Raw genomic sequence first — 13,395 nt, forward strand, 5'->3', positions numbered from 1 at the left:
AATTCATAACATGACTGCAAACCCTTGGGAAAATGTAAGTTTTAAACGTAGCAAAGGGCTGCAGATTTTTTACTTTATTTTATTTGTCATGATACCAAAACTTGACATGTGCTTGTTAGATTGTTAAAAGATATTAAAAATAATAATTGTTGCTGTAGAACAAGGGTCTTTAACTAGATGACAGGTGAAGGTTTCTTTCCAGGTGAGCCTTTCCAGCTAGAGTTGCTCTATGTTTATGGTCTTCTCTGTGTTTCTATTACAAACCCTTACCCTCATGGATTTGTGACTGGAATTAGCTCTAAATTAAATTTCATATGCAAATTACGTTGCCACAACAGAAAAAAATACTTACATGCTTCTCTGAGAGCATTTCCTTAAAGCCTGCCTGTTACGCATACAGGGATAAACAATATACTTAACAATTCTTCATCATTCAAAATATTGTTTCAAATTTCTCATTGTGCCAAATATTTGGTATTCAGTGTATCTGAATAAAGAGCCATAGGAAGCTCTCCACACCTTCCCACTCCCCTGTTGTTTTTTCTAAGATGGGACCACTTAAAAGCTCTTCTAAAGTGAGTGGTAGGAGCAGTCTGGTACACAAGTCTTTATCAAGAAATGCTCTTTTTGGAGCACCACAAGCTTCTGTTTCTATCCATGTCCCACTTATCCATGTCCTGTCCAGGGTCAGTGGATGGTTTGGAGCCAGGCTTTATGCCACCTGACTTTTCCCCAAGCATCAGTGCAATCCTTCCTGAGACTAACTTTCTGCTTATTTGGGATGGTGAAAGGCAACTAAAAAAGGATCTATTAGCTACTGTCATTTTAGTCTAGTTATGTTTGTAACTAAAGCATACACACCTAGTAATTTCCTTCTCAAACAAATGCCTGGAAATGCATGTATTAGGGACATATTTCCAAGCTGCAGAGAGGAAAGTTGAAAGTCACAAGAGGCAGTTAAGGCAACAAAAAAAGAATATGTAGATATATCTGTGTGTTTTTATCTGTGCCCATCTGCTGTTTCCATGAGTTTACGAAAAGCAACAGAGAGTCTTAGTTCAACAGATTTTCCATAAATTCCAATGAATAGCTAGGAAATTAGAGCAAACACTAGACCTTTTCTATAGAAATATAAGTACTCCTGTGTCAAGAAAAGTCCAGTGAATTAGAATGGCAATCAAGGTGATCTTTGAAGGAAAACATGTTTCAAAATGGAGGGACTGCAGAGAACTTCGAAATTACATTCATCTTTCCTTACATTTTGCATGTGAAGTGGATAATCCATTTACTCAGTAGAAACTGAACTTCTGGCAAATTAATTTGAACTTATGTGTTTGAAATGACATGTTTGAGTCTGGGTGTTTATGAATTCCTCCAAACTCCAAATTCCTCCAAATAAATTTCAGTAAATTTGTCAGAAATGATATCAAAGAAACAAAAAAATCTGAAGATTTGTACACAGTTTCTGAAATGTATAATGTCTAGTCTCCTGACGACTAGTCTTGCACAACTTCTAACCACATATGACTTATCTTTGCTGGGTATATGGAAAAAATAAACACTGGCAGTTGAACTCCATCTGTTGCATATGGCCATTTCTTGCTTTGCACAATCATGAAGGAAAGTTATTTTTGTCTGCAGTGTTTAGTCATTTGCCGAAAATATTTCTCGACTGCGCAGAGGGCCTGTATCATAACACCACATGTTAATACAGATCCACATGGATTTCATTGAAGAAACCGCTATGTCACATAGCAGGAAAGCTAGAGGAAGGCATTTCTTTTACATAAAAAGTCTTGCAATATATAAAAAAGCCAAAGGAGACTTAACTAAACCATCTATTGGACTGTGAAACACTCAGTCCCATGGACAGAATTAACTTGGAGCCCTTGATCCAAACAAGAAGATGCTGACAGATACTCTTATCCTCTTTTTCATTTTGCAATATTTTTTGTTTTCTAGCCTTATTCCTCTGAAATGAAGACCAACCATTATCTGTCAATCATAATGGATCCTGATGAAGTTCCCTTAGATGAGCAATGTGAACGTCTGCCTTATGATGCCAGCAAGTGGGAAATTGCAAGGGAAAGGCTTAAACTAGGTAATGTTGGCATGCTTTACATTGGGTTTGCGGTGACTGAATAAGTTGTACCTGTAACTACAGGTAAAGAGGAGGTGGGTGTGTTTTAGACACACAGCACAGTGTACTGCCAGGTTCGGTGTGACCTATTCCATAGCAAGTGCCCTGGTCCATGACTGAATTACAGCATTTACGACTGACTGACTGTGTCTACCTGACTTCCCATGTGCATATTTTGACTCCAGGTAGGAAAACCAAAATAGAATCATAGACTCATAGAATCATTTAGGTTGGAAAAGACCTTTAAGATCATCAAGTCCAACCATTAACCTTACCCTGTGAAGTCCACCACTAAACCATCTCCCTCAGTGCCACATCTGCATGTCTTTTAAATACCTCCAGGGATGGTGACTCAACCACTTCTCTGGGCAGCCTGTTCCAGTGCTTGACAACCCTTTCAGTGAAGAAATTTTTCCTAATATCCAATTTAAACCTCCCCTGGTGCAACTTCAGGCTGTTTTCCTTTGGTTCTATCACTTGTTACTTGGGAGAAGAGACCAACCCCCCCGACCCGCTACACCCGCCTTCCAGGTGGTTGTAGAGAGCGATAAGGTCTCCCCTCAGCCTCCTTTTCTCCAGACTGAACAGCCCCAGTTCCCTCAGCCGCCCCTCATCAGACTTGTGCTCCAGACCCTTCACCAACTCGGTTGCCCTCCTCTGGACACGCTCCAGCACCTCCATGTCTTTCCTGCAGTGAGGGGCCCAAAACTGAACACAGGACTCGAGGTGCGGCCTCACCAGTGCCCAGTACAGGGGGACGATCCCTGCCCTGCTCCTGCTGGCCACACCATTTCTGATACAGGCCAGGATGCCGTTGGCCTTCTTGCCCACCTGGGCACACCGCTGGCTCATATCCAGCCGGCTGTTGACCAACACCCCCAGGTCCTTTTCCACCAGGCAGCTTTCCAGCCACTCTTCCCCAGCCTGTAGCGCTGCGTGGGGTTGTTGTGACCCAAGTGCAGGACCCGGCACTTGGCCTTGTTGAACCTCATACAGTTGGTCTCGGCCCATCGATCCAGCCTGTCCAGATCCCTCTGTAGAGCCTTCCTGCCCTCCAGCAGATCAACACTCCCGCCCAGCTTGGTGCCATCTGCAAACTTACTGAGGGTGCGCTTGATCCCCTTGTTCTGATCGTTGATAAAGATATTAAACAGAACTGGCCCCAGTACTGAGCCCTGGGGAACACCACTCGTGACCAGCTGCCAACTGGATTTATCTCCATTCACAACCACTCTTTGGGCTCAGCCATCCAGCCAGGTTTTTACCCAGCAAAAAGTACACCCATCCATGCCATGGGCAGCCAGTTTCTCCAGGAGAATGCTCTGGGAAATGGTGTCAAAGGCTTTATTAAGTCCAGGTAGACAACATCCATGGCCTTTCCCTCATCCACGAAGTGGGTCATGTTGTCATAGAAGGAGAATACAGACAAGAATGCTGCACTATTTTTTGCAGACTGATTTACTTAAAACACAACATAAAACCAGGGCAACTAAGGCTTCCAAATCAGATCACTGGCTTGATTGCTTCTCTCTCTAGACTCAGGAGCCTGACCTTTGTCATTTGCTGTAACTTTTCTTCCCTTGTAACCTGGTTATGTACTCATTTGGAAAAAAGCCAGTGCAGAAATGGGTCCTCACAGTCTACCCTGTCCCCCTCCCTGTTTCTCCTTTTCCTCCTCTCTCCAGCACACTCTCCCTTTTTCCCCTCTGTGCTGCAGATTTATAAACTTTCTTGTTGGTGCACCATAAAGCACAAGAATGTGGCAAATGAACCCACGCATAAATAAATAAATAAATATCCATGGAAACTTTGAACCTACAGCTAGCTGGCCTACAGATGCCCCAGTGAAAGGCATGGGTTTGGGAGCGTTCCTTACTTGTGTAGCCTCGTGTGGGGCTGATGAGAAGGGCAAGAGGGTAGGGACCAGATTTTGAAGTTGAGGAATCCCTCCAGAAACCACACAGATTTTAGCAAGAAGGTCAACATTGAAATACCAGTGATAAGCTCAGCCTGTTGCTATAGTGCTGTTTGTTCTTTCAGACATGCATTACATTTGTCTTACAGCAAGAACTTACTAGAAAATCCCTACATTTTAGTTAGGAGCTGTAACAAATTCCTTCTTCCCTCCAGAGAGCCAGGACAGAGGGTGATTAAAATATGCATACAATTAGGATCACACTTAATTCACCTGCTAGAAGTCACAAGGTGACCAGCTGTGGATAAGCACAGCTGGAATAGATTGCTAGCAATTTATAATTGTCATACACAATTCCGGGAATGCTGAAACATAACCTTATGCTGGAGTGTCTTCAATCTTCAAATAGTTTTCTTACAATGATGGAGCAAGAGCCTGATGTGCAGACAGTGTGATCACTGGTTTATGTGATGCTTTATTTGTGTGTAAATCCCATGGAAAGAATCAAGCAGAAATGGAATGTAAATACCAAGGGAAAACTCACATTTTGCAGTGTTGGTGTTTGGAGTCTGGAGGTGGGGAATGATGACCCAGAGAATGAGTTAAAAGTGGAAGAACTGGTGTAAACAAATAAAGAATGCTGACAATGAATGAGAACCAGATTCAGAGAAGTCGGGTATGTGCAGTAGGCTAGATTAGCTCAGTGCAAGTCCTGCTTACATGGCAGTTGGCTCAGTCTTTGAGTAACCTTGGCAGTCTCTGAGGATTAGCATCTCACAAACACAAAATGTACTTCTATGGTTTTTACAAATATTTTTACTTAGAAACGCAGCCTCTTCCAGCATCAGATATGTCTGTTTTTCTCTTTCCACCTACTTATCCTCCAGGATACATATTTATTGTAACTTTTGCAAATAAATCTCTCCTTTCAGCCCACATCTCCTTTGCTATGTGTTTCTCCAACATGCAGGCATATAGCCCATGGCTGTGATGCAACGCTTCTATAACAGGACTCCCTCTTCGTCTCTAAGAGCTACAGATGTTTGTTACAGGAAATTTCGTATGGGCATCACTGAAGTCAGGATAATTAACATTCAGTATAGACTAGTCTGACTGAGAGCAAAATGTCATCTTTTCATTAGGCAGGAAAATGCTGGTGCTATAAATCACTGTCAGTGTGGTCCGTGATAACATTGCAGTCCAGCGTAAGTGTTAGCTGAGCTATCGTGCATTTCTCACCTTATTCTTGGGCTTGACCTTCCTAATCTACGAGAGGTCACACACTGCTGATGCTGTGGTGCAGGACCCCAAGGGAGTGTTGCCACATGGCTCTGGTGCGATGAGAAACACGCTGGTGGTAGAACGGCTTCCTCAGCCCCGCTCCCTCCTGTGCGCTGCAAACCCACAGCACTGGCGCCGAGCAGGGCGCTCTCTGTTCTCCTTCACATGCAGAGCTGTCCTACATAATGTAATGGAATATATGAAGCCACGTGTGGGGAAAACCCGGGTGACAAATTGTGGCAAAGGACCTGAGAAATGAACACATCTTCGAGCCTCTGCCTTCCCACAGACTTGCAGTCTGCAAGAGCTTTTTGCTGATGTTCCAGTCCAGCAACTCACATGCTTGAAGGACCCTGCTAAAATGGGACTGAAATGGAAACCTCCCGATCCAAAACTCCTTGACCGAGGGGGATGTTCACTTTAATGAGTTCTGAGTTGCCCCAAGAAACCAAAGTCAAGTGCAGAAAATTTAAGTAGAGCATTTTGCTTCCTTGGTCTGGTTGTAGATGCTGCAACATTTCATACCTGAGCGTTGCCCCAAACATGGCCAGTGCAGCTGCTTGAAGGCTGTGACAAGTCAACTGCTGGTTGGGCAACTTAATATTCCTCTGTTTAACAGCTCCATATAATAATTTTGCAATTACTTTGTCAACACAAGGGGCTTTTGCAAGAGCAATCTGTTATAGTCATAGCACAATGTATGTACTAAACTGTGGAGTTCGATCTACGCTCTGAAAAGGTAAAGCAGCCCTATTCTGCGCTAACATTTAGCATAGTGCACACAATAGCGAAGCAACAAAGACTAATACATCAAGTGTTATTACAGTTTCTCATTAAATCACAAGCGTTGTTTAGAGAAGGAAGTGTTGTTTCCAGTGCTCATTCTTTTTTATGAAAGGTTAGCAGCTTTGTGTAGCTTTATGAGCTAACTAACTGGTGTGTTTTCCAAGTGGTGACTAAGTAGGTTGTCTCAGTGTGGGAAGTGAGTTAACAGTGATGGAAACAGATTAAAGCTATGGATTAAACAAAGGTATGATGGGTTTTACAGGACCTCAGACTGCACCTTCATCTTGTAGAAACCAGGAAGAGTCAATACATTAAGGACTAAGAACATCAATTCACAAAGAAAACTGAGACCTTAGTCTTTACGTTGCTTCCCTTATACATCTGCTGAATGAAGAAGCTATATGCAGTAACTGAAAAAGGTGACTGTAGACTTTCAAAGATGTACAGTGATTCACCTGTATTTTCATGTCAAACACTAAGCAAGCCCTTCACAAACCAAGGCTTAGTCTGTTGATGCCTTTCAGCCATGTAGAATAAGTTCTTCGTTGTTTTTATCTGTTGTAAAAAATGCAACACTTTTGCGCATCTGGGGGGAAATACATTTCTGGGTTTTTTTTGGCTTAGCATATTCCACTGCATGTTTCCATTGCTTTGATAACATATGCTGTTTGGTTCTTCTGACAGACATACTGAGAATTACAGTTTAGAAATGTGATACACATATAAAAGGTAGTATCTATTTAATTTAGAACTGACAGCAGCTCTTTTTCTCTACTCGTGAGTGTCTGGGTAGGATTCAGCTTTCACTTAGACATCAACAAGGTAAATGTCCAAGTGAGAGGTAGTCAAACAGGTGTCCATCATAGGAAAAGGAAATTGTCCTACAGAGATGGCTACATCACATGTGCATATCTGAGAAATAAAAACATGGCACATGTTATCTTTTGCTTTTATATGAAAAGATGCCCTTTATTTTCTGTTCTTCTCCTCTACACCACAAAGCCTGCTGCTGTACTCTTGCTAGCTGCTTAGGTACCTGGGTTCTGCTGAAAGTAAAGCACAAATACAATCTGAAAATAGATACTTGGAAATAAAATTTATTGCTGGCTGATATGCTGACAAGATGTCTCTGATCAAAACTCTGCCAGCCGCTTGAGAATGGCAGAGGCAGCCAGCCCTGTCCACGCGAGCACAGTGTCAAAGAGGTAGACAATACTCCCTGCTTCAAACACTAATAGATCATGAGGGAGGCTGTGAAGATCGTAAGATTGGCATAAAATGTCATGAACTCTAGAAAAGTTATAACAGTGCCCTTGGAGTCTTACCTGGTTCTGAACATGAAGGAAGAAGACACTCAGCTTCTACTGCTGGAGAATTTTATTGATGCCCACTGATTTATCTCAAGAACCTCTGGGTGCTTCTCCTGGGGTCTGCTCAGCAGCAGCAGGATGATGGTACAGCACAAATGTCTGCCCTTGGACACCTGGAAGCATCGTACCCACCATGAACAAACCCATCATTTGTCACTCCGAGTCCCCTCTTGCTGAATCCCCCCCGACCTCATTTTGCAAATGTAAAAGTCTCATTTGCACAGATTTGCAGCTTCTCATCACTCCACAATCTCAACCTACAAGGGCTTGCTAGGGAAGAGCGTCAGGGGGTTGTGCACGTACTCCAGGGGTTGTGAGGCAAAGTTGCTGCTGCATCCCTGGAATGAAGGCACGTTGTTTGAGAAGGAAGAATTTAATTTGTAAAAATCACCAAAGTCTGTGGCGAGCTGCATCTTAGTGCATGTGCGAGATTAGGCAGAGGCCCTGTGTTGTTGAGGACATAACTAGCAGCGTCACAGCCTGCTGCATGGTGCTGTGTGCTCAGGGAAAAGAGGAGCAAATCTTTCTCTGGCAGAGCTAGACTGAAAAAATTGGGTCAGAAGCCAGTGTACCTCCACTAAATGGTTGCATTCATTTAGCATCATTTTCAATCACATCACTTACTCCCTCTGATGACTCTGTCTTCTGGTTTGTCTGCTTACTCTTAAAAAAAAAAAAACAACCCAGCAAACTAAAAAAACTAAAACACCTATATGTTGGAAATATATATGTGGGACTCATAGTAAAGCACATTTTTCAAGTCACTATCTATGAATCCATTTGCTGACAAGATTTCTTTTTTTACCAGAATGTATGTCTCCAATTTATTTTCTTTACAGGAAAGTCCCTTGGACATGGAGCTTTTGGAAAGGTGGTACAAGCATCTGCTTTTGGAATTAAGAAATCACCGACGTGCAGAATAGTTGCTGTGAAAATGCTGAAAGGTATCTTGCTGCAAAGCTGGGCTGGAAAAAATGATGCCTTATGTAGTGTCCCTCTTCTAATATGATTCTGTTGAAAGCAAGAGTGTGTGATGTTATCCCCCCACCAATAACTCTCTGAAGCCTCCAAAATACGTACACCAAATTTCAGCTCCACCACAAGTGAAATGTCAGAAGTATGAAATAAAAATTACATTCACAGTAAAAAGGGTGATAAATAGTCACATGATATAGGAGAAAGTTTCAGATGCAATGAGAACCTGATTGCCTAATTTTTTTGAAAACCTGGTTCCAATCCTTCAGATCCCAGAAAGAATGAAAGAGTCACTTTTGTGGGATCAGAAGGGGCAATTAGATTTCTTGCATACCCTATGTTGTACCATTATGCTAGACTGACCTTATACTGAACATTGTAAATGAAATTTAGCTGAAGCATAAAGCATCCACCTTGACGTGAAGACACTCCGGTGGAAGCTTTCTTATTTTCCTTGGTCATTAGTTCCAATGGTTGATCATCTCATTGTTAAAAACAAATGCCTTATGTCTAATTTGCATCTGTCTGACTTTCACTTTTCATTCGAACCCTCTCCATTAGGTTATGTAATGATTTTTTTTTTCATGAAGGCCCTTTTATTAAGCTAAACAGATTGAGCAATATAAATCTTGGAGTTGTCGTGCAGGTGTGTCCTCTCTGAACCATCTGAAGGCTCATCACATGGTGCTTAGGATGCTGACACCCGGGTTGTGTAATGGATTTGCCAGCGCTGTTCATACACCAGCGCTCTTCCCAAAGTGAAATCATCTCCCAGCTATTCATTGCCACTTTTCTCATCGGAGCAGAAAGGACAAAGACCCTCATCAATTTGAACAGGGCGCTTGGGAAGTTAGCAGGCACGATGATATTCAGTCATAGCCTGCAGCAGCTGTGGCTGAATTCCCTAACCCAGAGTTCTGGTGGTATCCCTTCCTATGTACTTAGCTTTTCCTTGTTTATATTTCTAAGGATCATAGCAGGCTTTTTTTTGCATTGCCCTGGGAACTTATGCTGAATTGCTTCTCTCTCTTAATCCCTGAATCCTTCTCCATGTCATTCTCTGCCAGGACACATCCCCTGTTCTGCCAGCAAGGCTTGGATCCCTGATGCTCTCAGTTGGCTCTGTTCAGGCATAGTTTGAATACATCCCTCTTACCCAGTGGCTTCTAGCTCCACAGCTGCTTACTTATCAGTTATCGGGAGATCTGTACATGTCACTTCGAGGCCTTAGAGGGGCAAGTGCGATACTTTCAGACCTACAGGCTGTCCCTGCAATGCTCAACCTGAAATAGCTTCCATTTCTTGCCAGTGATGACCTGGCAGCTGTACTTCATGTAGGATGTGCCCTCTTGATATTCTCCTCAACAGGCTTATTCTGCAATATAACGTCAAATGCTTTCGCAGGGGGTGGTACGTCCTGCTGTGATATCCAAGATCATCTCCAAGGAGGGAATTTGCAGCTGAGAGGGTTGCGAACCTTCCTCCTTTCTCTTGTTCCAGAAGCACCAGAAATACCCCGTTGGCCAATGCAAAATGAAAAACTACCCTGCAGCAAGCACGTCTGGGAAATGGGAGGAAACTAGAGCTTTGGTCCCTGTCCAGACCTTCTGCAGCAGTGGGCCAATAGCCATCTGTGTCACTGGTTTCAGTGGATGGCCTGTCACCTGGGTCGTTGCCTAACCCCTGGTTAACTGAGCTGTTTTGCCAACACGCAGACATACACGCTGGCAGAGTGGTGTGCCAGATTCAATGTTTCTTTATGTACATCAGCAGGCTTCTTGTGCCAGCCAGCACTACCAAGGCACCGGGCATTGCTCCTGGAATAGATGGGAGCAGACGGCAGCTGCAAGAAGTCTTCATGGTGGGATTCATGTGTGCATGTTCAGGGCAGATGCTTGTATCTGAGATAGTCACTCAAATTCCCTTTGTTGTCAGGGGTGAGAAACAACAGTTCATGCCATCCTAAGGCAGATCCCTGCGTACGGTGAGCTGAGCGCTTGTTTATCCGTGCTGACTATCAAGAGAGCCTATGGTGACCAGATCCTCTGTAGGTATCTTCACTATGGACACCTAAAGTTAGGGGAGATCTGCCCCATCCCTTGTGTCCTCATTAGATTACCCAGGAACTTTGCAGTCATTCACGGGCTTTGTCCTCACAGAGTTCTCATGAGGTGGAGGGAAAGTGTCACCACCTATACAGATGAATAGTGGGTCACTGGGTAGATGGCAAGGTTTGTGTGGGGCCACCAAGAAAATTTGTTTCCATTCAAATGTTGAAACCAAGCCCTTTAAGACTTAGCTCTAGGTTCTTTCCACTGGACCGTTCTTCTTACTCTTGGTGTCACTAAACTGAAAAAGTCCTTTTGGGTCTACACAAAGCAATATGTTTTTTCTTGCTTTCATACCAAAATTAAATTCTGCAGAAAAATATTTTCTTGGAGGGAATTTTAAGTTTCACTCAACACTAAGTAGAATCTTTTGGGTTTAGTTGTGGGATTCTTGTATCATTCCTGTTACTATTATTATTACTATTGATCATAACTAGTAAGGGTGTGATGCAGTCATCTAACTTTAACCAACTAAAATTTGCTTCCCTGGTCTATCTTAATACTCCAGGCTTCCTCTATACTGAACGGAACCAGACAAGCATCGACAAGGGGTGGTTTATCTCTTCCCTATACAGATGGCTAAAGTTGATGGCTGCATTAGCCTCCCAAAATGCTTTGCTCTCGCTACTGACTCCTTGAGATGTTGATTAGTTCAGGCTAGTACATAACCCTTAGACAGCTGAAGTCAGGTCAGCTGAAACCTACTCTAGATAGAGTTAATTATAGTCTTGAAATCCCTTTTTATTTGTTCTTTCATTTTTTGGCTGAAACGACAAAACTATTCATGTGAAAAAAATTTCTCTCAGTTCTAAATATAACAGAGTCTACTGGGAGGAAGTTGAGTGCCTAACTCTTTATGGGTTTTATTGCGAGTAAGAGGATGCTGAGCAGGGAGGAATAGACAAAGAACATGAACACATGAAGTACATCCAGTAATGGAGGTTATTTCAATGGAAAGTAGCAAGAAGTGGTAAAGCCCAGTAGGGCCAATTCTTTACATTTCACATCATTGACTTTATTTTGCATTTACAGAAGGGGCCACTGCAAGCGAGTACAAAGCACTGATGACCGAGCTGAAAATCCTGATCCACATTGGTCATCATCTCAATATTGTGAATTTGTTGGGAGCTTGCACGAAAAATGGAGGTAAAAACATCTACGCTGCACTGAAAACGGGTTTGGATCACCTCCCAATAACAGTCAGTTGGCCGTGTTGTTTTTCATCCAGAGGTCAAGCTATTAACTTGAAATATTTGTGCTTGGTGAAAAAAAAGAGGAAGAGAAAAAGAGATTTTTAGTCACTTAATGAAGTGATTAAACATTTTCTTTACTTAAACTCTCTTTTAGTATTAATATGAGAAGTGTGATTTTAGGACCATGCCACTTGTTGTCCTTTATCTCACTCACTTCACTGCTCAAGCTCAAGTTAAACATGAACTGGAAAGGCTGGGAACAAGGGGTATCAACTGCTGGGCCTGAACAATGAAGGCAACTGTTGTAAAATCCTTCGTGATATTCCACTAAGAAAATCAAAGGGCCAGTATGAGCGCTTGTTTGGTTTAGATATGTCACCTATTTTAGTTCAACAAGTGTGTGTGGGCTGCGGGACTCCAGTCTGAACGCAGACTGCCCGGAGAGGAAACGGAGGGTCCCTCAGGACTCAGGTTCATGACCCAGCTTTCAAAAATTAGGCCCTTCCCTGATTTCCAGAAACAGTATTGTTTTGCTACCATGTCCAGTGTCCTTCAAGCAGCCTTCTCCTTCATTAGGACATGTCGTTAGTTATTCTGGTCTCGAGTTATAGCTGCAGGCACGAACAACTGTTCTTCTCAGAACTGATGCCGCCTTGTATTGATTTATGCTGTTCATAATGCACTTTCCTTTTGCCCAGGGCCTCTGATGGTGATTGTTGAATACTGCAAGTATGGGAATTTATCAAACTACCTGAAGAGCAAGAGGAATTTTTTCTGCCCTAACAAGGTGAGGCAGCAGATGCCTCTGGTAGGGTTCATCTTACCCAACGTAAGTGTCGGTAACGTAGACGTCAGCCTCTGAGCTAGTCTCCTTCTACCAAAGGAGAGAAACAGCTTGTGGGTGCAGTTCACTTGACCTATTTTAATATTTGGTGTGGGACGTGTTATACCGAGAAAGGACTCATTTCTCTCCCCTGACTGTGCAAGGAGACTGCTGGGAGTAATTTGGATGGAGCCATCTACAGCGAGAGGAAGTGAATCCTATCCAAAGTGTCCCCACATGCTCTCGCCCCACTGCTGACAAACCCATTCCTAGTGAGCTTGGGGTCACTTCAGAGGCTGGTGTCAGCGCAGCCGAAGGAAGTGGTTTTGCCCACTGATTTCAGTACTGCTGGGAACGCAACTGAGATAATGCCATTTACAGCTCATGTTCCAAGACACCCTAATATTCCGAGATTTGCAAATAATCTTATTATTGTGCGAGGAGAAGGGCTATCAAGAGGAAAAGAGATTAGAGTCTTGTCCTCAAATCCCACAGCCCTCTGAATCAAATCTACAGTGTGTTTCTTATTACAAACCTGAACCCAAATATGCCAATTATATCCCCGCTTTTGCATTTTCAGCGAAATCCCCTAAAGGATTAAGGGCTCTGAAGTGGGATTTAGGAGCCTGGACCCAGAACGGCAGCTCTCAAAACCCCCGCTCAGCTGTGCCAAAAGCTCAGCAGCATCTCAGGGTTTTTTTTTGGGAGGGCTCTGCAGGAGGGCACGCTTGGCAGGACCTTTGGCTGAGTCTCTCTTCCCAAGACGGTCCATGTTGGACTCCAACATGCGGTTGTTGGCGTAGG

At 43.2% G+C, this 13,395-nt stretch overlaps 1 protein-coding gene across 2 annotated transcripts in view; it reads left to right on the plus strand.

Annotated features, from left to right (window-relative positions):
- FLT1 (fms related receptor tyrosine kinase 1) overlaps positions 1 to 13,395 on the plus strand; it is a 115,539-nt gene that overhangs the window by 86,904 nt on the left and 15,240 nt on the right. For both annotated transcript variants that reach the window (XM_075050666.1, XM_075050667.1), the window contains 4 exons: positions 1,963 to 2,101; positions 8,332 to 8,436; positions 11,608 to 11,721; positions 12,467 to 12,555. In XM_075050666.1, the coding sequence (XP_074906767.1) occupies positions 1,963 to 2,101; positions 8,332 to 8,436; positions 11,608 to 11,721; positions 12,467 to 12,555 (447 nt within the window). The remainder of the gene's footprint in view (positions 1 to 1,962; positions 2,102 to 8,331; positions 8,437 to 11,607; positions 11,722 to 12,466; positions 12,556 to 13,395) is intronic.

Source organism: Buteo buteo, chromosome 18 (assembly GCF_964188355.1).
Source record: "Buteo buteo chromosome 18, bButBut1.hap1.1, whole genome shotgun sequence".
Classification (NCBI taxonomy): domain Eukaryota; kingdom Metazoa; phylum Chordata; class Aves; order Accipitriformes; family Accipitridae; genus Buteo; species Buteo buteo.